Raw genomic sequence first — 26,751 nt, forward strand, 5'->3', positions numbered from 1 at the left:
CACAGAGCAAACCATCCAATCACTTCTAACCCGGGACCAAGGAAAGTTAATCCAGGAATAATAACAACACTTGAAATATTGAGGAAAAACACAGTTCTGTTTAAAACGCTCTGCCGGGCCGAGGACGAATCGGGTCATTCTAACAGGCCAGAACATTTGACTGCTGAGTGTTTTTGTGACCACGTCTCGGCTTTGTGTTAACAAAGGGTCCAGCAGGAGGACGCTCGGGCCTTCAGGTCTGGCCCCGCTGCCAGCAGCCTCCGCACTTCCTGCACACCTTCGGATCAAGCGCCCCGACTTCCTGCAGAGCCCTGGATGCTGGGCTACTTTCCTCCTTCGGGCTCTCTCAAGCTAATTTCCCCAGGCAGGCTCGAAGCGTAAAAGTTTCGCAGTCCCCGAGCGACCTTCCATTAAAGCACAATCAGCATGTGTCGCTTCGACAGGTCTGGCCGGGTAGGGAGATTAATGTACCGCAAACAACTCAGAAGAGGTAAATGCAACCCCTGCAAAGGCAGCAATCAGCAGGCTGAACGCCGCCGCTCCGAGAGCCGGGCGGCAAGGCCGGCCCGCCCGGCAGAGGCTCTGCCGGCATTCGCCGCGGTTCCTTTCGCGCAACAGGTCCACGCAGAGCCGGGCACCTGCCCACAGCTCAGCCGGGGCAGCCTCCGCCAACCCCGCCCCGCCCCGGGTGGCCGGTCCTGGAGCCCGGGCGGGCGGGCCGGCCAGCCACGGCTCTTCCCCCCGACGAGGCCGGGAGCACATTCCTCGGGAGATGCCGAGATAGCACGGCCAGCCAGCGCGCTGCCCGCCTCCTCCTCCCGGCCCTGCCCGGGCCGGTGGGGAACCGCGCCCCGGCCGGCGATCGCGGCATGGCGGGGCCGAGGGGACCGGCCCGGGGAGCCGGAGGCCGGGCCGGGCTGTCCCAGCCAGGCACCGTCCTGGGCCGCCTGGCCCCGCACTCGCCCGCTCACAGGTGCCGGGCTCTGGTCCCTAGACGTGTATCTAGACGGCGTCTCCACAAAGCGCACACACTCCGGCAACCATAGAAGGTCGCTCCGTACAGAAAGAAAAGGAACTTTGAGGAGGAAGCAGCAGGTGAGCGCAGGTAGATTTCGTGACCGCGGAACCTGGCGGCCAGGTCCCCAGATGGCCAAGGGGACGGAAGGGGGAGCGGAAAGGAGAGGACGGGGCGGCAGGGCGCGCAGGTGAGGCCGCACTCACCTCCGGCAGCTCGCGGAGCTGGTTGGCGTCCAGCAGCAGCTCCTCCAGGCTGCGGGCGTAGCGGTAGACCTCCTCGGGCACGTAGAGCAGCGAGCAGTGGCGCCTGTCGATGGTCTCCACATGACGGTTGCACCGCCACAGCGGGATGCAGTGGAACATCGCCGCCCGCCGCCGGAGCCCGCGCCGCCGAGACCCGGGCTCCGCGCCCGCCCGGCGGCCGCGCTCCGCCCGCCGCGCACCCGCGCGCCCGCCGGCCCCAGGACTCGCTCGCTGGCGCCTCGCGCCAGGCTCCGGACTCGCCGCCGCGCGCAGGCACCTCGGCGGGAGCCCCGCCCACCCAGCGCCACCGCCGCTTCCGACGCGCCCCGCCCACCCGGGCCCCGCCCACCGCGGGCCCCGCTTCCGACACGCCGCCGCCTCGCCACTGCGCATGCGCGCCGGAGTTGGCGGGGGGGCGCGCGCGTGGCTGCTCGGGCCTGGGGGCCGCTCCGCTCGGGGCTTTCCCGGCGGCCCGGAACCCGAAGGTCGGCGCCGCAGCAGCCGGACGCTGGCGGTGCGCTCCCCGCGCACCCCGGCTCGGGCTGGGCCCCGGGGCGTGTCTGGGGAGCCCCTGTGAGGGAGTGCGGCGGGGAGGGGGCGCGGCGGGCGGCGGGACAACTTCTGAGGTAGCTGCGCGTACCTCGTTCTCCGGCTCCCCTCGCCCCGAAACCGCTTTCCCTTCCGGGGTCGGGAGGCGCCGCCCTGGAGCGTACCTTCGCGCCCTGGGCGCCCCTGAGCTCCAGGTTCCGGGCGCGTTTGAGGCGTCGCCGCCGCGCGACTTTTCTGCCGCCCCCCTCCCCGCCCCCGGCGTGCGCGATGCTTCGGCGGCCCCGCAGGTGAGCGGGCTGCCCCCCGGCCCTGCCCTCCGGCCCGCGGGCATCGCCTGCAGGCCGCCGTAGCGTCCTCGGTAACCGTCTCTCCACGCAGTGAAAGGAGACCCCTTTTACCGCACCGCCAAAGACATAGACGTCAGGGAGTCTGCGAGACCCTCATAGAGGGGATGGCACCCCGTGGGCAGCCCACAGACACAAACGAGCAGGCAAAGACGGGTTTCTGAGCCCATTGCAGCCCGGCCGGACGTTGGCCCCTGGGGACCAGCCTGGACTGGAGGGAACAGCGGGGGAGGGGGGGAGGGGGCCAGGGGGCCGCCAGGTGAGCATCCTCCGTCTGGCTCTTGCGTTTCTCCACCAACACCTAGTCTCTTGCAAAGGGTAGATCGCAGCCCCAGAAGAAGTAGCTGAGAGGACCCAAGAGGCTCACTACTGGGTGACCATGACCTTGCCCCTGATTCATATCAGAGGACTAGGGCCAGCACCCTGAACTTCCCTTCTTCTGTCTCCGAATAACCACACTGGCTCCTTGGCAAAAGGTTGCTGACCAGGTCAAAGCCAATCATATTGATGGGTTGTTTTCTCGGGGTCGACTCTGACTCCCCACATGGGCGCCCCTTCGTCCCCACGCCTGTCCCTTCAACTGAACTTAACCTATGACCTCTAGTACTCAAGCTCTCCCCACCAGGCTCTACCACCCCGCCCCCAAACTGCGGAAGCTAGTCAAGGAGTCTGAAGTCAAGGAATCCACATTTCCGCAGAAGACTGAGCGCTGAGCGTGCTCTGTGGTCAAAGCAAATTTGGGTCTGAAACTAGTTTTTGCAAGGTATAAGTAAGTGGTCTCGGTTCCAACTGTGCATGGGACAGTCTTTGTGGGGTGAGTGGGGAGAACAGTTCATCATTTCAACTCTGCTAGGAGAGCTTTTCACTTCCCAGTCTGTGAGGAAGGTCCAAGTACCATGGCCTTGTCTGTTTCTACCCTGGCATTATCACCTTAACTCTAATTCCAATCAGTCCCTTAACTCCACTGCCCTACCCAGTCCACCTTGTCTTTTGTTTGTCCTGGCTTGATTTCTGCATTCTCAAGGGAGGTTACCTGGACTTTGAACCTCAGTCACCCTTCCTTCATTCTCGAATTCCAGAAACCCACTTTGTGACACCTTTGGTGGGGAGACTGGTTCCTGTCTGAGAGCTAGGTCTAAAAAAGTAAGCAAGTCACTGGCCTGCTAAGTTTTCCAACTGCTTAAAAATAATAATAAAAATAAAGGCGATCTGGCCCCCTCATCTTCATCTTCTGTTGATTTCCAGAATTATCACACTAGGTTATTATCATAAACACCAAAAGTTTTAGGCTGATCTTTTTAAGACTCCAAACCTCAAGAAGCGTTCTCAATGTGCCTCTCCATGGCACTTACACTTCCATATATTAGATTATTTTTACTTAATCTCCAAAAGATTGTGACTTTTTAGACCACAGGTACTGTTTCACTTGCTCTGTAGACCCCAACAACTACCATAGCCCTATATGTACACTGAATGATCAAATTGCCTTGAATCTTTGGAAAGCCACTGGCAGAATTCTTGAATTTCCTCATTTTCAAAGATCTGCCAAGAATCTGAAACGTTAGTGTGGTAATAGAAAACGAAAACACTTTGTGAAGTGGAGAATTAGAAAATCAATTCTTTATCTTCCTGAAGAGTTTGAGAGTTTCCCTACTGACAAAAATTCTAATTTCTTTCCTTCTGTGTAAATGTTTCGACTCAAGTTAAAATGAAAATAACCATAGAAATCTAATTTTGTTTGGAATAATGCAATTAATTTTCAATGTAACCACTTTTCACATCCTTTGGGGCTAGAGAAGTCCAACTTTCAGCTTTGTTGAGTTAGATAGGTTTCACTTTTATAAGCCTCAGTTTTATCAGTGCAAATGAGGACAATGGTCCATCTTATTTAATCCTGAGTTGTTATCAGGATTAAATAAGATGATGTAAGTAAAATGCTTCGGAGAAGGCGATGGCACCCCACTCCAGTGCTCTTGCCTGGAAAATCCCATGGACAGAGGAGCCTGGTAGGCTGTGGTCCATGGGGTGGCGAAGAGTCAGACACGACTGAGCGACTTCATTTCACTTTTCACTTTCATGCATTGGAGAAGGAAATGGCAACCCACTTCAGTGTTCTTGCCTGGAGAATCCCAGGGACGGGAGAGCCTGGTGGCTACGGTCTACGGGGTTGCACAGAGTCGGACACAACTGAAGTGACTTAGCAGCAGCAGCAAGTAAAGTGCTCAGCAGAGTGTCAGGTACACGTCTATTCAGTCAATAAATATTCACTATGTACTAGTTGGTCTGTGTAATCAACATCTGTTTTGGATCACTCACTTTGGAGAAACCAGCAGCTGTGTTGTGTAGACCCATAGAGAGACCCACGCGACTATCTTGCCCAGAGCTAAGTGAGTCAGTAGACTTGGAAGCCAACCCTCCTGTCTCAGTCATGCCTACGAATGATTACAGAACCAGCCAATCCCCTATCTGCAACAGCATGATAGACCTGGACCCAGGACCACTTTAAGCGGCTCCTGGACTCCTAACTCTCAGAAACTGTATAAAACAAATGTTTCTTATCTTCAGCTGCTAATATTTGGGGTAATTTGTTACACAGCGACAGATAGCTTGTAGATGTACTTATCATGCTCCCCAGATGGTAGTCCAGACAAATCTTGTTAAGAACGATAAATACTCCATTAATGGTGGTATTGTTGCCCTATTATTTCTTTGGCGATGATGGTTGTCATTGACAGTGAAAGTCCAAAGCGATAGCTGATAAGATGGGGCCAAATGAGAATTCAGAGTTTTGAGCATGGGAATTTTAAAGGGAGACACCACCCCTTCACTAGAATGACCAAGAAGTAAAAGACTGACAGTCTCAAGTGTTACTGAAGGTAAGGAGCAACTGGAACTCAGGCTTTGCTGGTAGGGGTGTAAAACAATAAAAACCACTTTTGGAAAACAATTTTTAAGTTTTTTATCAGCATATACCTGTCTTGATGATCCAGCCATTCTACCCCCAGGTAGAATGAAATGAAAAAAATGAAAGCTTATTTCCTTACAAAGCCTTGTTTAGAAGTGTTGGTGCCAATTTTGTTAAAAATAGCCAAAACTAGAAACCATCCAAATAGTCATCAATAGATAAATGAATGCACAAAAGTGTACTACATTGAAACAATAGAAAAACAACAATAAAAAGGAATTTTGTTCCTTTTCTACTACTTTCCTAATGTTAGTAATACTTGCAACAACGTGAATGAATTTCAGAAACAGCATGCTTAGCAAAAGCAAAGCCATGCACAAAAGACTATATACTGTTTGATTCCTTTTATATACATATAAATTCTAGACAATGCAATCTAATATATTGCAGTACAACCTAGGTCACTGGTTACCTGCAGTCAGAGATTGGAGTAGAGATATGGACAGAAAGATTGATGCCAAAAGGCATATCAAACAGGGAAATTAAATCTTACAGGCAATGCAATGCTGGAAGAAATTTGCATAAGGATCATACAGCCCTCTGGGAGACTTATACCTCAGTTCCCCCAAGCTTGAATTTAAGGATTTTTTCTAGATATTATACATCTTCACTGTAAGGGAAAGACATTCAAATCATTCAAGAAGCCTGAGAACCTAAATAATCTAAGGGATAAATTTATTTAGAATTTAGCCACCTTTATAATCAGCACTAAAGTCACCACCCTAAGATCCCGTTGACTTCCTGTTGTGTGTGTGTGCTTAGCAGCTCAGTCATGTCTGACTCTGCGACCCCATGGACTGTAGCACATCAGGCTCCTTTGTCCATGGGGATTCTTCAGGCAAGAAGACTGGAATGGGTTACCATGCCTTTCTCCAGGGGATCTTCCCAACCCAGGGATGGAATCCAGTGTCCCGCATTGCAGATGGATTCTTTACCATCTGAGCCAGCAAAAAAGTTGATTTCCTGTACATTAATATTCTATCCTCATCTCATATTTTATTGGGAATATTTCACAAATTTAGTCTTTTATTAAATGTGGGTCGTTTTCCTGTCTCTTCTTATGCCTAGTAATTTTTAACTCTATCCTAGACATTATGAATAATAGTGTCTCTGGATTCTGTTATATTCCTCCAAAGAGAACTAATTTTGTTTTGTTTTAGCACACAGTCAACTAGGATGAACTCAAACTCCAAACTCTTGTAGTCCATTCAAGATTAAAAAAAAAAAAAACTACCATATACTTAGTGATTTATAAACAACAAAAATGTATTTCTCACAGTTCTTGAGGTGGGGAAGTCCAAGATCAAGGCACCAGTGGATATGATGTCAGGTAAGGACCTGCTTCCTGGTTCACAAATGATCATCTTCTCACTGTGTTCTCACACAGTATAAGGAGACCAGGGGAGCTCTCTGGGGTCTCTTTTATAAGGGCCCTAATCCTATTCATGAGAGTGCCACCCTCATGATCTAATGATCATCCAATTGCTCTACTTCCAGATACCATCATATTGGGAATTACACTTCAAGATGTAAATTGAGGGGAATACCTACTCAATCTATAGCATCTTATCTTCTCTGCTGGATGTAGCTGAAATTTTGTGTTGAGTTACTTTATTCTTAACTGTGATTCTTGGAAACTGAACTGCACATGCATAATGAAAGGTCAGCCAGAGATAGGGAAGGAGCTGATGCAGAGTTGAGAGCACCCACTGCCACTTGGGGGCTGCCTTTACCACTCACGCAGTGAGGAATCCACCTGAAGTACAGGAGGCACAGGGGGTGCAGGTCCAGTCCCTGGGTCAGGAAGAGTCCCTGCGGAAGGCAGTGGCAACCCACCCCAGTGTCCTTGCCTGGAGAGTCCCAGGGGCGGGGGAGCCTGGTGGGCTGCCGTCTCTGGGGTCACACAGAGTCGGACACGACTGAAGCGACTCAGCAGCAGCAGCAGTGCAGTAGAGAATGATGACTACACTTGTCAAAACCGTGAAACAGAACCTCACCAAGTGTCATTTCCGCTTCCTGGTGTAGACTCCCCTTCAGTTTCCGCCTGGTTTTGGTCACCCTCCAGTACCTTCAAATAGTCTTCTCTTGTTCTTTTTTCCCCTATATTTTATGTTTATTTATTTATTCATGTGGGATCTTAGTTCTCTGAATAGGGATTGAACCCATGCCCCCTTGCAGTGGGAGCTCAAAGTCGTCACCACTGGACCACCAGTGAAACCCCAGATAGCTTTTTCTTAATATTTTGTCCAACATTATCATTGTTGTCTGTGGGAAGATCGGTCCGATGGTAACCACTCAGTCATATTTAATGTTTTTTACTCATCATAATCGTTTGTTTATCCAGCTTTACAGGTTTTAGTATATGTAAGTCTAAAATTTCACTTGATGAAGACTTTAATCTGCTCCTCCATTCAGGGAAGTTACAAATGAGCAGTTCAGCTTATCTGCTCTTCTGTTTTCCTCAGTGCTGTAAATGTGCTCACGATGAGACAAACGTTGAACAACATTTTGCCTTGGTGGAGATGAGCCAAGCACTGTCTGTCATGTAGGCTGGTGTAAAGAACTCATAATTTTGGCTTGAATTTTTGCATCTGCTGCTAACTAGGGACGAGATCTTGGGTGAATCATACTAACTCCGGCATTCATTTTCTTTATATCTTCAAAAGAGATGAAAAACGCCACCCCAAAAAAGCTGTCAAGAAAACTGTGGATTAATGTAGTGGAAAGAGTGTTCTGTGCCACAGAAAATGACACATTAGGCGTTAGTCACTGTCGGTATTCTTTTCTCAGTCACCAGCCAAAATAAAGCCTGTGGTGTGTGTACTCTGTTTGGGTAAACAGTATGTAAATTATTGGATTGGGAGAAATTAGACTAATGTTTTTCAACGTGAAAGAGAATATACCAGAGGAGCCCAGTAGAAACTATAGCACCCACCACTGAGTCCATTTTTTTTTTTTTTTCCTGTCTCTGTGTCACAACCTCCTTCTTCCAAAAAAGCAGCACATGTCAGGCAAAGCCTAGAGGAGGCTCCCAAGCACCCTTCCTCAGGCTGGGGCAATGATGTCCATTTGTATAATGCTTTTTAGTTAACCTTAAACCTGTGCTCCCTGCAACAGAAGCACAGAGTCTTAACCACTGGACTGCCAGGGAAGTCTCAATGCATTTTAGTTTAAAGAACACTAACATATATCATCTCACTGGATTGAAATGTAATTTTTAGTCATTTAGATAAATAAAGAGGCTTCATTTCTTGCTTCATTTATTTTCCAGCTTGACCCAGAAAGGACTTAAGAAGGTCCTACAAATTCTTCTTTTCTTGTATTACTCCTATAGCTATAATGCCTACTGTATAAATTAAAGTAGCATGAATACTAAGTCTTCACTGAAAGCCAAGACTCACTGCATAAAAAATAACAGAAAAAGATATCAGTGAGCAGAACTGTGCCCCTTCTAATGATTCAAGCGATTCAAATACCACTGCGAATAAAAGTATGTTGATCAGTTCACTAAAATAAATCTGGAAAAGGTCATGTTTCTTCCGTGAAGTTTGCACCATCCATAAAATTGATGTAAGCTTGATTGGAGAAATAATATCTTTTATGCCCTGTCAGAGTAAAACTTTGTGAGGTTGTTGATAAAGATTTTTATAAAAAATTTAGTTTAATTGAGGTATAATGGACATATAAAATTATAAAATATTTAATGTGTATGTAATGATGATTTGATTACACATGCAAAAGTATTCCTTCATCTAGTTAATTAGCATACTTGTCTTTTTCTTCTTTTTCTCCTTTTTTTGATGAGAAGATTTCTGTTCTAATTTCTTAGCAAATTCTGTTTATACAATACAGTGTTATTAACTATAGACATCATATTTTACATTAGATACTAAAACATTATTCATCTTGTAACTGAAATTTTGTGCCCTTTTACCAACCTCAGTCTATTCTTCGTGGCAAAGCACCACCTTTTGATTCTGTTTCTATGAGCCTGAATTTTTTTAAAAAGACTCAGCATATAAATGATACCATGTAGTATTTGCCTTTTTCTGTTTGATTTTTGTGTGCAGTATAAGAAGGGAATATAGCTGTTCAGTTTTCCCAGCACCATTTACTGAAAAGACTATCCTCTCCCTATTGTATATTCTAGGCTCCATTGTAAATCAATTGACCAGATATTTATGGATTTATTTCTGGGCTCTATTCTTTTACATTGATCAATGTATCTGTTTTTATACCAGTACCATACTGTTTTGATAAGTATAGCTTTGTGATATAGTTGGAAACAAGGACACTTGATGCCTTCAGCATCATTCTTTCTCAAAGTTGCTTTTCAGAGTTTTTGGTGATTGCATACAAATTTTAGGATTGCTTGTTCTATTTCTGTGGAAAATTTCATTGGAATTTTGATATGAATTGCATTGACTTTGTAGATTGCCTTGGGTAGTATGGACATTTTAACAGTATAATTTTTCCAATCCATGAACATGAAATATCTTTCCATTTACTTGTGTCTCATTCAGTTTTTTTAATCAATGTCTTTTGGTGTACAACTTTCACTACCTTGGTTAAATTCATTCCTAGGTATTTCATTCTTTCTGATGCAATTGTAAATGGAATTTTTTTCTTAATTCCTCTTTCTGATGTGAGTGAAAGCCATTCAGTCATGTCTGACTCTTTGCGACCCCGTTGACTATATAGTCCATGGAATTCTCCAGGCCAAATACTGGAGTGGGTAGCCTTTCCCTTCTCCAGGGTATCTTCCCAACCCAGGGATTGAACCCAGATCTCCCATATTGAGATCTGAACCACAAGGGAAGCCCCCTTTCTGATAGTCTATTGTTAATGAATAGAAATACAACTGATTGTAGTCTATTAACTTTGTATCCTGAAAACTTACTGAATTTTTTATTAGTTCTAACAGTGTTTGGTAGAGTTTTTATACCTATATAATATCATGTCATCTGCAAATAGAGATAGGTTTACATCTTTCTTTCTGATTTAGAGGCCTTTTTATTCTTACCTAATTGCTCTTCCCAGATCTCCTAATGCTGAATTGAATAAAAGTGGTAACAGTGGGCATTTGGTCTTGTTCCAGATCTTACAGGAAATCTTTCAGCTTTTCACCATTGAATACTATGTTAACTGTGGGCTTATCACATATAGGTGTTTTCCCTGGTGCTCAGATGGTAAAGAATCTGCCTGTAGTGCAGGAGACTCAGGTTTGATCCTGAGTAGGGAAGACCCCCTGGAGGAGGGAATGGCAGCCCACTCCAGTACTCTTACCTGGAGAATTCCACGGACAGAGGAGCCTGGTGGGCTACAGTCCATGGGGTCACAAAGAGTTGAACACAACTGAGCAACTCATATATAAAGTTTATTATGCTGAACTGTGTGCTCTGTACGCCCAGTTCATTGGGTTCATTTTATTATAAATGAATGTTGAATTTTGTCACATGCTTTTTCTGTATCTGTCAAAATGATCTCATGATTTTTTATACCTCATTTTGTTAATATGGATGTTTATTTCCATCCCCACGTTAGGGAAGCTTTCAGCCGTTGCATTTTCACGTAAGCTTTCTGCTCGTTTCTCTCTTCTCCTCCTGCACCCCTATTATGTGAATATTGGTCCACTTGGTGTTTCCCCATAAATCCCTTAAGCTATCTTTTCTTTTCACTCTTTTCTTCTCTTTTTGCTCTTCTGATTGGATGAGTTTCACTGCCCGTTCTTTGATTTCTCTGATTTTTTTCTTTCTCTATCTTGTCTGCTGTGAAACACTTCTATTCAATGTTTCAGTTCAATTGTTGTTCTCTTCAGCTCCATTCTTCCTTTTGCGTACTTCGTTATAGTCTTTGTTGAAATTTTCACTTTGTTCATGCATTGCTTTCTTGACTTAGTAAGCATATTTCTGACTGCTATTTGGAATTCTTTATTAGGTATATCACTCATCTATATTTCATTAAGGTCTGTTGCTGGAGTTTTATCCTGTCTTCTTTTGAAATATATCCTTCTTTTTCTTCATTTTCTTTGACTCTCTGTGCTGAATTCTGTGCCTTAGGTAAAACAGTCACTTTTCAGTCTGGACAGAGTGGCCTTGTGTGAGAGATTATCCTTATCACTCAGCCTGGCCTGAGCTGTGTGTTCCTCTCAAATCTTTGTGATCATTCAAACTGCCTTCTTTGTTCTTAGTGGCTCCGAGGAATTGAGGGTGTGCCAAGGCCCATTTCAATATGGGTATTTTCTCATCTGCCCAATGTAGAGACATTACTTAGCTGGTTTCTGGATTTCTTCTAGAGGAATAGATTCAGTGCATCCAGGGAAAGAGGTAAGTTCAGATGATTCCTATGCTGCCATCTAAGACTGGGACGCTAATGAACCTTTTTTAACTTTTTATTTTGTATTGGAGTATAGCCAAATAACAAACAATGTTGTTATAGTTTCAGGTGAACAGTGAAGGGATTCAGCCATATATATATATATACGTGTATCATTCTCCCCAAGCCCCCCTCCCATCCAGGCTGCCATAAAACATTGAGCAGAGTTCCTTGTGCTACACAATAGGTCCTTTCTGTTTATCCTTTTAAATATTGCAGTGTATACATGCCCATCCAAGCTCCCTTAACCACCCCTTCTCCCATCCTTTCCGCTGGCAACTATAAGCTTGTTTTCAAAGTCTGTGAGTCTTGTAAGTTCCTTTGTATCATTTCTTTTTATATTCCACATGTAAGGGATGTCATCAAATATTTCTCCTTCTCTGTCTGACTTCCCTCACTCAGTATGACACGCTCTGGGTCCATCCGTGTTGCTGCAAATGGCATTACTTCTTTCTTTTCAATTGGCTGAGTAATATTCCATTGTATATGTGCACCTCATCTTCTTTATCCATTCCTCTGTCGATGGACATTAAAGTTGCTTCCACGTCTTGCCTGTTGTAAAAAGTGCTGCAATGAGCATTGTGGCGCATGCGTCTTTTTGGATCACGTTTTTCTCTGGATATGAGGCAGTGGGCATATATACCCTGGCATACCCAGGGTCATACGGTAACTCTATTTTTAGTTTTTTAAGGAGGTGGCACATTGGTAAAGAATTCACCTGCCAATGCAGGAGACACAAGAGATGCAGGTTTGATCCCTGGGTTGGGAAGATCCCCTAGAGAAAGAAAGAAATGGAAACCCATGCAAGTATTCTTGCCTAGAAAGTCCGTGGACAGAGGAACCTGGTGGGCTACATACAGTCCAAGAGGTTTCAAAGAGTTGGAAACAATTTAGAACTGAGCACACACACACATGTTGTTCTCCATAGTGGCTATACCAATTTACATCCCCACAAACAGTGGAGGAGTGTTTCCTTCTCTTCACACCCTCTTCAGAATTTATTGTTTGTGGATTTTTTGAAGCCATTCTGGCTTGTGTGAGATGGTATCTCATTGTAGTTTTGATTTGCATTTCTCTAATAATTAGTGATGTTGAACATCTTTTCGTGTGCTTATTGGCCACCTGTATATCTTCGTTGGAGAAATGTTCATTTAGGTCTCCTGGTCATTTTTTGAATGGCTTGTTTGTTTTGATGCTGTTAAGCATCATGAGCTGTTTATACATTTTAGAGACTAATACCTTATCAGTTCAGTTCTGTTCAGTTGCTCAGTCGTGTCCGACTCTTTGCGACCCCATGAATCACAGCACGCCAGGCCTCCCTGTCCATCACCAGCTCCTGGAGTTCACTCAAACTCACGTCCATCGAGCTGATGATGCCATCCAGCCATCTCATCCTCTGTCATCCCCTTTTCCTCCTGTCCCCAATCCCTCCCAGCATCAGAGTCTTTTCCAGTGAGTCAACTCTTCGCATGAAGTGGCCAAAGTACTGGAGTTTCAGCTTTAGCATCATTCTTTCCAAAGAACACCCAGGGCTGATCTCCTCCAGAATGGACTGGTTGGATCTCCTTGCAGTCCAAGGGACTTTCAAGAGTCTTCTCCAACACCACAGTTCAAAAGCATCAATTCTTTGGCGCTCAGCTTTCTTCACAGTCCAACTCTCACATCCATACATGACCACTGGAAAAAACCATAGCCTTGATTGACTAGACGGACCTTTGTTGGCAAAGTAATGTCTCTGCTTTTCCATAATCACAGAAAACTAGTCAATCTAATCACACTAGGACCACAGCCTTGTCTAACTCAATGAAACTAAGCCATGCCCCGTGGGGTCACCCAAGACAGGCAGGTCATGGTGGAGAGGTCTGACAGAATGTGGTCCACTGGAGAAGGGAATGGCAAACCACTTCAGTATTCTTGCCTGAGAACCCCATGAACAGTATGAAAAGGCAAAATGATAGGATACTGAAAGAGGAACTCGCCAGGTTGGTAGGTGCCGAATATGCTACTGGATATCAGTGGAGAAATAACTCCAGAAAGAATGAAGGGATGGAGCCAAAGCAAAAACAATACCCAGTTGTGGATGTGACTGGTGATAGAAGCAAGGTCCGATGCTGTAAAGAGCAGTAATACATAGGAACCTGGAATGTTAGGTCCATGAATCAAGGCAAATTGGAAGTTGGTCAAACAGGAGATGGCAAGAATGAACGTCGACATTCTAGGAATCAGCGAACTAAAATGGACTGGAATGGGTGAATTTAACTCAGATGACCATGATATCTACTATGCCCCAACCAGTGATGCTGAAGAAGCTGAACGGTTCTATGAAGACCTACAAGACCTTTTAGAACTAACACCCTTATCAGTCACATCATTTGCAAATATTTTCTCCCAATCTGTGAGTTGCCTTTTTGTTTATTGTTTCCTCTGCTATGCAAAAACCTTTGAGTTTAAGTAGGTCACATTTGTTTATTTTTTTAATTTCCATTATTCTCGGAGACATATCAAAAAAGATATTGCTGTGATTTATATCAGAGTGTGTTCTGCCTATGTTTTCCTCTAGGAGTTTTATAGTGTCTGGTCTCACATTTAGGTCTTTAATCCATTTTGAGCTTATTTTTTTGTGTGGAGTTGGAGAATGATCTAATTTCATTTCTTTACACAGGGCTGTCCAGTTTTCCCAGCACCATTTGTTGAAGAGACTGTCTTTCCAACATTAGACTTGCCTCCTTTGTCATAGATTGATTGTCCATAGGTGCATGGGCTTATTTCTGGGTTTGCTATCCTTTTCCACTGATCTATATTTCTATTTTTGAACCAGTATCATATTGTTTTGATGACTGTAGCTTCATAGTATAATCTGAAGTCAGGGAGCCTGATTCCTCCAGCTCAGTTTTTCTTTCTCAAGATTCCTTTTGCTATTAGAGTTCTTTTTTATCTCCATACAAATTTCGAGATTTTTGTTTGTTTTAGTTCTGTGAAAAATGCCACTGGTAATTTGATAGGAATTGCATTGAATCTGTAGATTGCCTTGGGTAGTATAGTCATTTTGACAAAATTGATTCTTCCAATCCACAAACATGATGTATCTTTTCATCTGTGTATGTCTTATTCGATTTCGTTCATTAGCATCTTGTAGTTTTCAGAATAAGGTCTTTTGCCTCCTTAGGTAGGTTAGTTCCTAGGTACTTTATTCTTTTTGATATGATGGTAAATGGAATTGTTTCTTGAATTTCTCTTTCTAATCTTTCATTGTTAGTGTGCAGAAGTGCAACAGACTTCTGTGCATTAGCTTTGTAGCCTGCAACCTTACCAGATTCACTGATGAGTGCTGGTAGTTTTCTGGTAGCATCTTTAGGATCTTTTAGGTACAGTATCATCATCTACAGACAGGGCCAGTTTAACTTCTTCTTTTCCAATTTGGATTCCCTTTACTTCTTTTTCTTCTCTGATTGCTGTAGGTAGGACTTCCAAAGCTACGCTGAATAAAAGTGATGAGAGTGGACATCTCTAATGAAGCTTTCTTAAAGAAAGGAAAGATAACTGTGGACTTCCAGGCTATCTACAAAAACAAATTAACTGTTTAAGAGTACCACCAGATAGCTTATTTTTCATCTCCCAGTTACATTACTAACCAAATAATAAAGATAAGTCATATATATATATAAAGTTATAAATATTTATATATTTAAAAGTATCACACTTAGATTTTATTCAATCAGATTTCTTTACTTAATAAACCATTCAGAGGTCTCCTCAATTCTAATTTATTCTTAGTATTTTACATTATTGGATCAACCAAAAATTCTTTATTTTCCGTTTTTCCCCACAAAACATGAGGAAGAAATATTTTTAAAGAGCATTATCTTGTAAGAATTTTATTTTCTTAATATGTTGAACAATTTGTATGCAAGTACGTTTATTCTTATTAATTCTACTAGCACCTTAAAAGGGATAAAGATTTAAGTATCTGGATAGAAATATCAGTAACTGATATTACTATAAATCTATTGCTTGGTATAACCTGAATCAATTTGTAGGAACACTATCTCTAAGGAAATCAAGCATGAGAATACCTAATCTTATAGCAAATTTGAGGAGACGCCTTCTCTCAATCTATTGCTTTGCCAAAACAATTTACTGCAGGGTTTAAATGGATCATTACTTTAATGTACTGAAATTGAACTTTACTTACCCCAAAATTGTTTCCTATAATTTTGTAGACAGACATCTCATGCATTAGTCTTGAATATGACATTATTCAACACCTGTGTTTAACAGTGAAGACATTACTCTGTGCAAGTCCTGAGCCCATCAGAACATAACCCTCACCAGAGAGTTTGACTCTCTAGGCCTGCTGTATAACAAGAATTGAGGAAAATCCACATTGAAAGCACAACTTGCTAAAATCCACATACACATATAAGGAAAGTTCACTTGATAAGTTTGTTTCATATTTTTAAAATTTATTTTATTGAAGTCTAATTGACTTACAATGTTGTATTAATTTCTGCTATACAACAGGGTGATTCTGTTATATATATATTCTTTTTCGTATTCTTTTCCATTATGGTTTATCACAGGATATTGACTATAGTTCCCTGTGCTATATAATGGGCTTATTTCATATTTTTAACACCTTAAGTGATATAGAAAGTAACTAACTTACATTTATAAGAAAAACTTAAACCAATTCTCTTCTAGACTATAAAATAAAATTATTAACAAAAGCCACTGAATCAGGAATTCGGTGACTGTCACTCCTGGCTTTTCAACAAAATAGCATCAGACATTAGAAGATTTTCCTCTCCTGGGTCTCCCTCTCTCATCTCTGCCCAGAGCAGATGGGATTAGAAAGCGCGTAAGGTCTCTGACAGATTCTATTAAAAGGACAATGATTCTTTTTATTCTGTAAAATGTTCTGCTCGATATCAGTTCAGTTGAGTTGCTCATCATGTCCGACTGTTTGCGACCCCATGGACTGCAGCACTCCAGGGCTCCCTGTCCATCACCAACTCACAGACCTTGCTCAAACTCATATCCATCGAGTCGGTGGTGCCATCCAACCATCTCATCCTCTGTCGTCCCCTTCTCTTCCTGCCTTCAATCTTTCCCAGCATCAGGGTCTTTTCCAATGAGTCAGTTCTTCGCATCAGGTGGCCAAAGTATTGGACCTTCAGCTTCAGCATCAGTCTTTCCAATGTATATTAAGGATAGATTTCCTTTAGGATTAACTGGTTTGATCTCCTTGAGAGTCCAAGGGACTCTCAAAAGTCTTTTCCAACACTACAGTTCAAAAGCATCAATTCTTCAGTGCTCAGCTTTCTTTATGGTCCAACTCTCACATCCATACATGACTACTGGAAGAACCATAGTTTTGTCTAGATGGACCTTTGTCAGCAAAGTAATGTCTCTGCTATTTAACATGCTGTCTAGGTTGGTCATAGCTTTTCTTCCAAGGAGAAAGTGTCTTTTAATTTCATGGTGGCAGTCACCATCTGCAGCAATTTTGGAGCCCAAGAAAATAGTCTGTCACTGTTTCCATTGTCTCCCCATCTATTTGCCATGAAGTGGTGGGACTGGATGTCATGATCTTTGTTTTTTGAATGCTGAGTTTTAAGCCAGCTTTTTCACTCCCCTCTTTCACTTTCATCAAGAGGCTCTTTAATTCCTCTTTGCTTTCTGCCATAAGAGTGATGTTATCTGCATATCTGAGGTTGTTGATATTTCTCCCAGCAATTTTGATTCCAGCTTGTGCTTTATCCAGCCCAGCATTTCCCATGATGTACTATGCATATAAATAAATAGGCAGAGTGACAATATACAGCCTTGATGTACTCCTTTTCCTATTTGGAACCAGTCTGTTGTTCCATGTCCAGTTCTAACTGTTGCTTCCTGACCTGCATACAGATTTCTCAGGAGGCAGGTCAGGCGGTCTGGTATTTCCATCTCTTGAAGAATTTTCCAGTTTGTTGTGATCCACACAAAGGTTTTGACATAGTCAATAAAGCAAAAGTAGACATTTTTCTGGAACCCTCTTGCTTTTTCAATGACCCAACAAATGTTGGCAGTTTGATCTCTGGTTCCTCTGCCTTTTCTAAGTCCAGCTTGAACATCTGGAAGTTCTTGATTCACATACTGTTGAAGCCTGGCTTGGAGAATTTTGAGCATTACTTTGCTAGCGTATGAGATGAGTGCAATTATGCGGTAGTTTGAGCATTCTTTGGCATTTCCTTTCTTTGGGATTGGAATGAAAACTGACCTTTTCCAGTCCTGTGCTCAGTATACCTTTTAGCAAAAGGAAACGGCACAAACTCCATCATAAGGAAACCTGCTAGCAATTTTTCATGTTTGCAGGCGTTTCTCTTTCATGATTCATAACCAGGGCATCTCCTGTTTTCCATTACTTTTCCTCTTCCCAGTATGACTGTCATCATCAAATCTGTTTGCCTCAGAATAGTCACCTGCTCATAGCCCCTTACAGTCCCTTCTATGTTCATCTGACTCCTCATTTTTCTCTACCTTACTGAGAAAGAATACTTCAAAAATAGAAATTGTTAAGTTTAATAGAGTGATTGACTGTCACTAACAACCCAGGAATTAAATGCTGTCCCTAATAAAATAGCCTCTCGGTAATTCATAGAGATGGAAGAACACAAAATGTCAAATTGTTGTATTGACCTTCTTAATCTCCAAGCAGGTTGTGTTTTTATAAAAGGTACGTTTTCCTACTTATACAGTAAATTGTTATTATTTATAATTCTGATTTAGTATTTATGGTATGTTTATCTAGTTACATCATACATAGTTTAGTATTTATACAGTATAATCTATCTTTAAAACCTGAAAGGATGCAACTATCAGATTTGATCTATGTCATGCCTCTTGGGAGGCTAATGCAACTAGGCAGTGCCATAGTTAAGGGGAAGCCAGTAGGACAAAGATGAGGGAAGAGTCAAGATCACCCAGGGGCAGAACACTCCACCCTGGGGAGGTGGCTGCAGCTCACGGTGCCTTGGTTGGGAATAATAAACAAGCTGCCTTCCCTGTGTGGGCTGGGAGTGATGTTTCCATGTCACCATGACTACCTACCTGATCTTCAGGGCTCCCTGAGGAAGGAAGCTGGAGTGTGTGTGTGTGTGTGTGTATGTGTGTGTGTGTGTGTGTGTGTGTGTAAACCAAAGAAGAGGAAGTGGAAAATGTACCAAAGAGACAGCCAAAGGGGAAATGGTTTTTAAGAAACAAACCAGTTCAGAGGAAAAGTACAATTAGACTTAGAGTGGGAATTGAAAGGTACAGATGGTGTGATAAGTTCCAAGATTACACAAAGGAAGTCGTGATGACTGTTTTCTTCGTGGGGTGTGTTGAAGCTCTTCTGGTAAAGCCAGTCACACTGCTTAGCCATGTTTTTGTTTTCATAGTGTGCAAGTCTCTTAAAGACAGGACTTTCTGATGAAAGCGATGAAATACAACTGGACACATCACAATCCCTGAGCTAGGTCTGTAGGACTAAACCACGTGGTAGGCAGACTCTCATAGGGCCCCAGCCATCTCCCCATCTCAGTACACACCGGAGGTTCTGGCATTATTCTCTCCTCTCAAGTGCTGGCTGGACTAATTGAGTTGCTTCTAATGAATCAAAAGGCAGCAAAATTCATGAGACGTGATTCAGTTGTAAAAAGCCATGACTCCCATCTTGGGTGTCCTGTCTCCTTCTGTCTTAGGATGACTTGCTCTGGGGGGAGCCAGCCGCCACAGCCTGAGACGGCCCTGCAGAGACACCCACTTAAATAAGCCTGGAAGCTGGTCTGTTGAAGTGCAGCAGCAGCCACGTGAGTGAGCTCAGGGGCAGAGTCTTCCCCTTGAGTTGATTGCAGGTCGGCTGACATCTTCACTGTAACCTCGCGGTGGGGCTGAGCCAGAATGCCCCCGGGAAGCTGTGCCCAGATCTCTGACCCGCAGAAACTTTGAGACAATATATGTGTATTGCCTTAGGCTGCAAAATCTGGAGTCATTTGTTGTACAGTAACAGATGACTAATTCAACCCATAATAGGTAACACGTGGCATAGCTGAAATCCTATACAAGGTGGAGTGGAAAAGTCAGAGTCGAGGCAGGAGAGACGTGGACGGTGACCCAGCGCATGGAGCAGCCGTGTTGTCCCTACAGACACATCTGAGGTTACTCATGACACTCTGGAGCCCTGGTGTCATTCTGCCCATATCACACACGCATAACCTAAGGTTCAGAAGGATTGAATAATCTGAATTTTGCCTTCTTTACTTGGGCCTCCCTGGTGGCTTAGAGGGTAAAGTGTCTGCCTGCAATGCGGGATACCCGGGTTTGATCCCTGCAGGAAGATCCCCTGGAGGAGGAAATGGCAGCCCACTCCAGTACTCTTGTCTGGGAAATCCCACGGACAGAGGAGCCTGGTGGGCTAAGTCCATGGGGTCGCAAAGAGTTGGACACGACAGAGCGACTTCACTTTCCTTTCCTTCTTTACTTAAGCTCTCAATGTGCTTAGAATTGGCTTCTGCGTGTGAGGTGAAATAGTGTTGAAGTATATTTTCGTACGGATTACAAATTATTCTAGGCTCATTCAGTCAAGAGTCTTTTCCAAGTTCCACTACTTCTGTTAATCAAAGATTGGTGGTAACTTCACATGTTTGGGGAAGTTTTTTAGCATATGGATTTGTATGCAGAGGAGGATTGAAATAGGAGGCTAAGAAATTATCCAGCAAGTTTATTTCCTTTGACAATTGATATAATCTATTTTAAATGAAAAAATAAAACCTCTCCAATAAATACTTTGAAAAATATGGAGGAGTGGAGAATGAAATGGCAACCCACTCCAGTATCTTTGCCTGGAAAATCCCATGAGCAGAGGAGCCTGGCGAGCTACAGTCCATGGGGTTGTAAAAGAGTGGGACATGACTTAACAACTAAACAACAATATATATTAAGTAATATTACATTTGTGAAAATCATGATCAAGCTAAAAAAAAGTTTGAAAATCACTGGATGAGGATTGAAAAGAAAATAAACTGAAAACTCCTGAAATATTTTTAAAAATGGGGAGGGGAATGAATTGGGAGATTGGGATTGATGTATATACACTATTGATACCATGTATACAATAGATGACTAATAAAAACCTACTATATAAGACTTCCCTGGTGGCTCAGATGATAAAGCATCTGTCTGCAATGTGGGAGACCTGGGTTCAATCCCTGGATCAGGAAGATTCCCTGGAGAAGGAAATGGCAACCCACTCCAGTACTCTTGCCTAGAAAATCCCATGGACGGAGGAGCCTGCTGCAGGCTACTGTCCATGGGGTCGCAAAGAGTCGGACATGACTGAGCGACTTCATACAAAATATAGCACAGGGAACTCTACTTAATGCTCTGTGGTGAGCTATATGGATAGGAAATTGAAAAATGCGGGAAATTGAAAAAAATATATATATATATGTGTATATATGGCTGATTCACCTTACTATACAGTAGAAACTAACACAATATTGTAAAGCAACTATGCCCCAATGAGATTTTTTTAATACTTTAAAAAAGAAGGGTTAAAAATTTTGCCCACCTCGATAGCACTAGCAGGTAGCAGACACTGGTCTGGAACTCTGGTTTTGAAGTTTGATCTGTGAGTAGATGCACAAACATGGAGGTCCTGCTTCTATTACAATGCTAATTGCAATGAATGGCATGGGGAGTGAGTGAAAATCTTCCAGAGGCACGCCTCACCTTTCAGGTGATGAGAGCTGAAGTCAGAGTGGGTTGATCACTACAGGAACGTGAATGGCGGCGGCAGGGCGGGGATGCAGGGAACCCCCATGAGAGTTACAGCAGACACGAACAGCGCAGCCTCTGCTGCCCCTGGGACGGCTCAGCCTCTGCTGCCCCTGGGACGGCTCAGCCTCTGGAATCAGACCAACGCTAGTTCAGACCAGTCACTGGCTGTGAGATCAGGACAGGTTACTTCTTGCTGACATGGTGTCCTTATCTGTGCTGATTCAATGAGGCCATGCATAGAAATTGCCTGGCGGTGAATCAGGCATATGGCAAACACTTACTAGATGTCCCCAACTGATAATACTGTTATTATTGTTTTCTCTTCAAATTTGACTTTCTCTTAATAAATATGTAATTACTAGTACTACCTTCTCTGCTCATTAGTCACAGTGATTTCTTTTAAGGCAGGAAAAGATATTTCCCTAGAATAATTGGGTCAGAGTTAAAGACAAGAAGAAAAAAAAGAATATGAGAAATGGGAAAGGGGAACAAACACAAAAGGTCTGTTTGCAAGATAATCATGATGTGAGCAGCACTGGGAGCAGAGGCGGGGCAGGTGGACTCTGTCTGCAAGGAGCAGAGGCTGCCTTTTATCCATGTTCCTGTTGTCCTAGCAGCATCAGGCCCACAGCCCTTCCATGAATGCACAATGGGCTCTTTCATTCAGCAAATGCTACGCAAACCTATTGAGCACCATCATGCTTCAATGAGGGTAGGAAGGCTGCGCCTACATTCCAATTAGGCAAGAGAGACAATCAACATGTAATAGAAATCTACATATGTAAAGTATGAATATATTTTGAAAATGACAACAGCTCAGGATACTTTAAAGGAGGGAAAGGGGCTGGAAAGACCCAAAGGAAGGGGTCCTGCTGGTTGAATAAGGGTGGTCAGGACATTGGTCCCTTCCAAGGCTGCCTTCTGAGTGTGCGGAGTGCAGGGGAGCTGCTGTGGAGGGGTGCAGCCAAGGGGAGTCCACAGGGCATGCTGGAGCAGCCAGTGCTGGCAAGGCAGCTGGCCAGAATCAGAAATGGCAGGGTAGCCAGGTAGAGGGGCACCCATCAGTGATCCGTTCCCTAGAGACAGTGCCACAAGATTCTTGCCCCTTTGGCACTCACCCTGAAAGCAGTCAGTGATTTTACTTAGGATCTAGAAAAAGTGATACAGATGAATTTATTTGCGAAGCAGAAATAGAGACACAGATGTAGGGAACAAATTTATGGATACCAAGAGGGGAAGGGGGTGTGGGGTGAGTTGGAAGATCGGGACTGACATATTTACTGACGTGTATAAAATAGAAAACTAATGAGAGTCTGCTGTAGAGCACAAGGAACTCTCCGCAGTGCTGTGCTCATTTAAATGGGAAGGGAATCTAAAAACGAGGGGAAGTATACATACACAAAGCTGACTCACGTTCCTGTGCCGCAGAAACGAACACAACATTGTAAAGCGTCTATACTCCAGTGAAAAGTAATAAAAGTAGAAGCGGCCAGTGGATCTTTCCCACACTTTTCACACCGCTGCCTCTGCACTGGAGCCGATGAGTATGCGTGTGAGCCCTGCGGAGTGGAGTCTCCACAAACACAGGGCGCAGACTTGTGGCTGCCAGGGGGAGGGGAGGTGGAGGGGTAGGGGGGGAAGTGTGGGGTTAGTAGGTGCAAACTATTATAAACAGAATGGAGAAACAATGAAATCGCAGCGTGTAGCACAGGGGGCTCTATTCAGTGTCTTGGGATAAATCATAATGGAAAAGATATAAAAAAGAATAAATGTATAACTGAGTCCCTTTGCTGTAGAGCAGAAATTAACACATTATAAATCAACTATACTTCAATTATTTTTTAAAAAGACTTCTAAAGAAAACAGAGGCGTCTCAGATTCCCAGCTCCCCTGCCCTCCCAGATGTTCACACCCCGACTTTCAAAGCCAGGCATCATGCCGGCTCAGGACCCCAACTTTCAAAGCCAGGCATCATGCAGGCTCAGGTCCCCAACTTTCAAAGCCAGGCATCATGCCGGCTCAGGTCCCCAACTTTCAAAGCCAGGCATCATGCAGGCTCAGGTCCCCAACTTTCAAAGCCAGGCATCATGCAGGCTCAGGTCCCCAACTTTCAAAGCCAGGCATCATGCAGGCTCAGGTCCCCAACTTTCAAAGCCAGGCATCATGCAGGCTCAGGTCCCCAGGGTAGGGGGGCTCAATGTGCGGCTTGCACCCCTAGCTCCTGAGGGAAAACCTTGCCGCTGGGATTTCTCTTCCTGCTTGTGGGTTCCCTCGCTGGGGATGTGGGTCCTGACTAGACTGCATGTCTGCCCTGCCACCCATCTTTATGTGCTTCTTTCCCCTTATAACCTTAGTTACGGAAGAGCTGTTTGGCTTCAGGTTGTGCGTTCTCGGAGAGTTGCTCTCTGTGGAGCGTAGTTTCAGAGTCTCCACAGGAGGGGACGTTCAGGGCTTCCTGCTCTGCCGTCTTGATCCTGCCTCATACTTTTTTCTGTTTATAACTCACTCTTTGAGATGCATTGTCTCTGTGTGTGTGTTAGAAATACATTCGTACAGAAGTAACTGAATACAGCAGAGAAGGCAATGGCACTCCACTCCAGTACTCTTGCCTGGAAAATCCCATAGACAGAGGAGCCTGGTGGGCTGCAGTCCATGGGGTCGCTAAGAGTTAGACAAGACTGAGCGACTTCACTTTGACTTTTCACTTTCATGCATTGGAGAAGGAAATGGCAACCCACTCCAGTGTTCTTGCCTGGAGAATCCCAGGGACGGGGGAGCCTGGTGGGCCTCTGTCTGTGGGGTCACACAGAGTTGGACACGACTGAAGCAACTTAGCAGATTAGCAGAACTGAATACAGTGTATAAATAAGAAAAGTTATAATGGGAGAGTTAAATGGAAGAAAGAAGAGACGTGTTTGGTTCTTTTTGAAAAACAAATAATTTGTAGGGTGATACTTTGGCACCATGGAAGCACTGTTCTGCGGGGACTTTTCCCCAAGTAGTTTTAACGTTCATTGATGATCTTTACCTGCATCAGGTATTTAAACGGGAGCTGCAAAAATGATGCTTTTTCTGGTTCTACCCTTTCTGCTAAATTCGTTAGCTGGCTTGGTTCTAAGAAGAAAGAGCTTTCTCTTGTTAACTGCGGATGAACTAAGACCACTGAAATTTTAAACTGTCAGCCTTCAATAACCACTACTATTTTCACCAGAGCCGCTTTGTTATGATTTGGTAGATTGTGCTTCACACAATGTGAGGGGTGAGGTCTGACAAAGTAGTCACTGTAGACTGTATAATTGTTATGACAGTTCTCTAGAGGACAGCAGAAAAGCATCTTGCAGAAGGGTCTTCTTTAATAATTTAGACCAAGCCGCACTTGGGCTGGTGGCTGGGACTTATGTACCCCGATCCCTGGCCACTCATCTTCAAAACTTGGAAATCAGCCTCCGGAAACCATTCCAGGGTGTCCCCCAGCTGTGTGCTTCTCCCCAAAACTGTCCCAGCAGACATGGTTCCCCCATTCTCAGCTTAGCTAACACCTGTCATCAGCTACCGGAAGAGCGCTGGAGCCACACTGAATTGGGGCTGTTTTCAGAGTGGTGGAAGACAGGGAAGGTACCTGCCATTCAGTGACCCAGAGATCGCAGATGCCGTCACCTTGGTTCCGAATCTTCTCGCTTCTGTCCTGTGCAAGAGTAAACAGTACCCACAGTTCACGTCTGTACCTCCTTCTATTTCTAACAGTGTGTGCTCAATTGCCCAGTTGTGTCTGACTCTTTGCAACCCCAGGAACTGTAGCCCACCAGGCTCCTCTGTCCATGAGATTTTCCAGGTAAGAATACTGGAGTGGGTTGCCACTTCCTCCTGCAGGGGAGCCTTCCTCACCCAAGCATTGAACCTGAGTCTCCTGCGTCTCCTGCCCTGAGAGGCAGTTTCTTTACCACTGAGCCACCTGGGAAGCGCTTCTAAGAGACTAGGCTTCTACAGAGCTGCACCTCCTGCCATGTATTTATAAGCAACCAAGAAAAATGATAGGACAATCTCACTCAGAAACCTTTGCCCACCAAGTCAGTGAGGTTTAGTGAAAATCGTCTACATCTAGTGGGACGGAGCAAAGTGTCCTCTTACAGGCTCATTAAACGTCTGCGGGGTCCACAGCAGCTGTTTGCTTAAAAGCTGTCATGTCCACTTCTTCGCACTCTGTGTTTCAGCAATTCACAGAGCGATGGAAATTTTCAGCTCTTTCTCTCCCTCTCTTGCCCAGGGAAGCTGTTGGCAATTACAGCCTTTCCTTGACAAGGTCCTTTTGACACAGTGCGCTGTTGGCAGTTGCCGCCAGGAGGGTTCAGCTGTTTCAGGAACAAGGTGACAGTCAGTTGCTTCGATTTCCACTGGCTACCACTTTTGTTGTTAAAACTTTCCCAGGACTTTTGGGGGTGGTTATTTCTTCTTGTACCATCACGACAATTTCTTTTCTCACCATGGGAGCTGTCGTATATAATTAAGCTGTGTGCTCCAAAATAAATTCAGAAGCGGTGATTACATTACCATTCTCTGAATGCCACCAACTCTGTCCCTACGGAATGTAGAGAAAGTTTGTTCAGTGACTTTTATTTTTTTGCCCTCTTTTAACAAGAACTCAGTTCATACACTCATGAAACATTTCACTTTAGAAACTAGAAGACAGGTTTGAATCACCCTGTCTGTATCTTGAAACCCAAGTTTTTCCAACTTAACACCGTTACCGCTTTAAGTTGGACAGCTCTTTGCAGTAGATGGTGTCCTGTGCATTATAAGCTGTTCACCAGCATCCTTGACTCCACCCGCTAGATGCCAAGACACCCGGCTCCCAAGCAGTGACGTTCAAAAATGTCTCCAGTTATATCCAGATGTCCCCTGGGGCACAAAATTGTCTCCAGTTAAGAATCATTGTTCTAAATGATCGAGTATTAATATGACTGTGTTCAGTTTGATAGCATACGTTTCTTTTTTGACATTTTACTTTTTAATTTATTTTTAATTGGAGGATAGTTGCTTTACAATGTCGTGTTGGTTTCTGCCATACAATAACGTGAATCAGCCATAAGTATACATACGCCCCCTCCCTCTTGAACCTCCCTGCCACCCACCCCTCTAGGTTGTCACAGAGCCCTGGGCTGAGCTCCCTGTGTTCTACACAACTTCCCACTAGCTGTCTGTTTCACATACGGTCATGGACACATATCAATGCCACCCTCTCAATTCGTCCCACCGTATCCTTCCTCTGCTGCGTCTGCGTCTCTATTCCTGCCCTGCAAGTAGGTTTATCAGGGCCATTTTTCTAGATACCATATATATGCATTAATAAACAGCATTTGTATTTCTCTTTCTGACTTACTTCACTCTGTATAACAGGCTTCTTGGTTCATCCACCCCACTAGAACTGACTCAGATTCATTCCTGTTTATGACTGAGTAATAT

At 44.3% G+C, this 26,751-nt stretch overlaps 1 protein-coding gene and 1 long non-coding RNA gene across 2 annotated transcripts in view; one reads left to right on the forward strand and one right to left on the reverse strand.

Moving 5' to 3' along the window:
- The window catches only part of LRRC1 (leucine rich repeat containing 1), a 129,918-nt gene extending 128,404 nt beyond the window's left edge, over positions 1 to 1,514 (reverse strand). Inside the window, exon 1 of the mRNA XM_069564108.1 lies at positions 1,222 to 1,514. Coding sequence (XP_069420209.1) covers positions 1,222 to 1,380 — 159 coding nt within the window. The 5' untranslated portion in view covers positions 1,381 to 1,514. The remainder of the gene's footprint in view (positions 1 to 1,221) is intronic.
- The window catches only part of LOC138425787 (uncharacterized), a 31,779-nt gene continuing 5,782 nt past the window's right edge, over positions 755 to 26,751 (forward strand). Inside the window, exon 1 of the long non-coding RNA XR_011251395.1 lies at positions 755 to 1,095. This is a non-coding gene — a long non-coding RNA (uncharacterized lncRNA). The remainder of the gene's footprint in view (positions 1,096 to 26,751) is intronic.

This window comes from Ovis canadensis, chromosome 20, assembly GCF_042477335.2.
Source record: "Ovis canadensis isolate MfBH-ARS-UI-01 breed Bighorn chromosome 20, ARS-UI_OviCan_v2, whole genome shotgun sequence".
In the NCBI taxonomy this organism is placed as follows: Eukaryota; Metazoa; Chordata; class Mammalia; order Artiodactyla; family Bovidae; genus Ovis; species Ovis canadensis.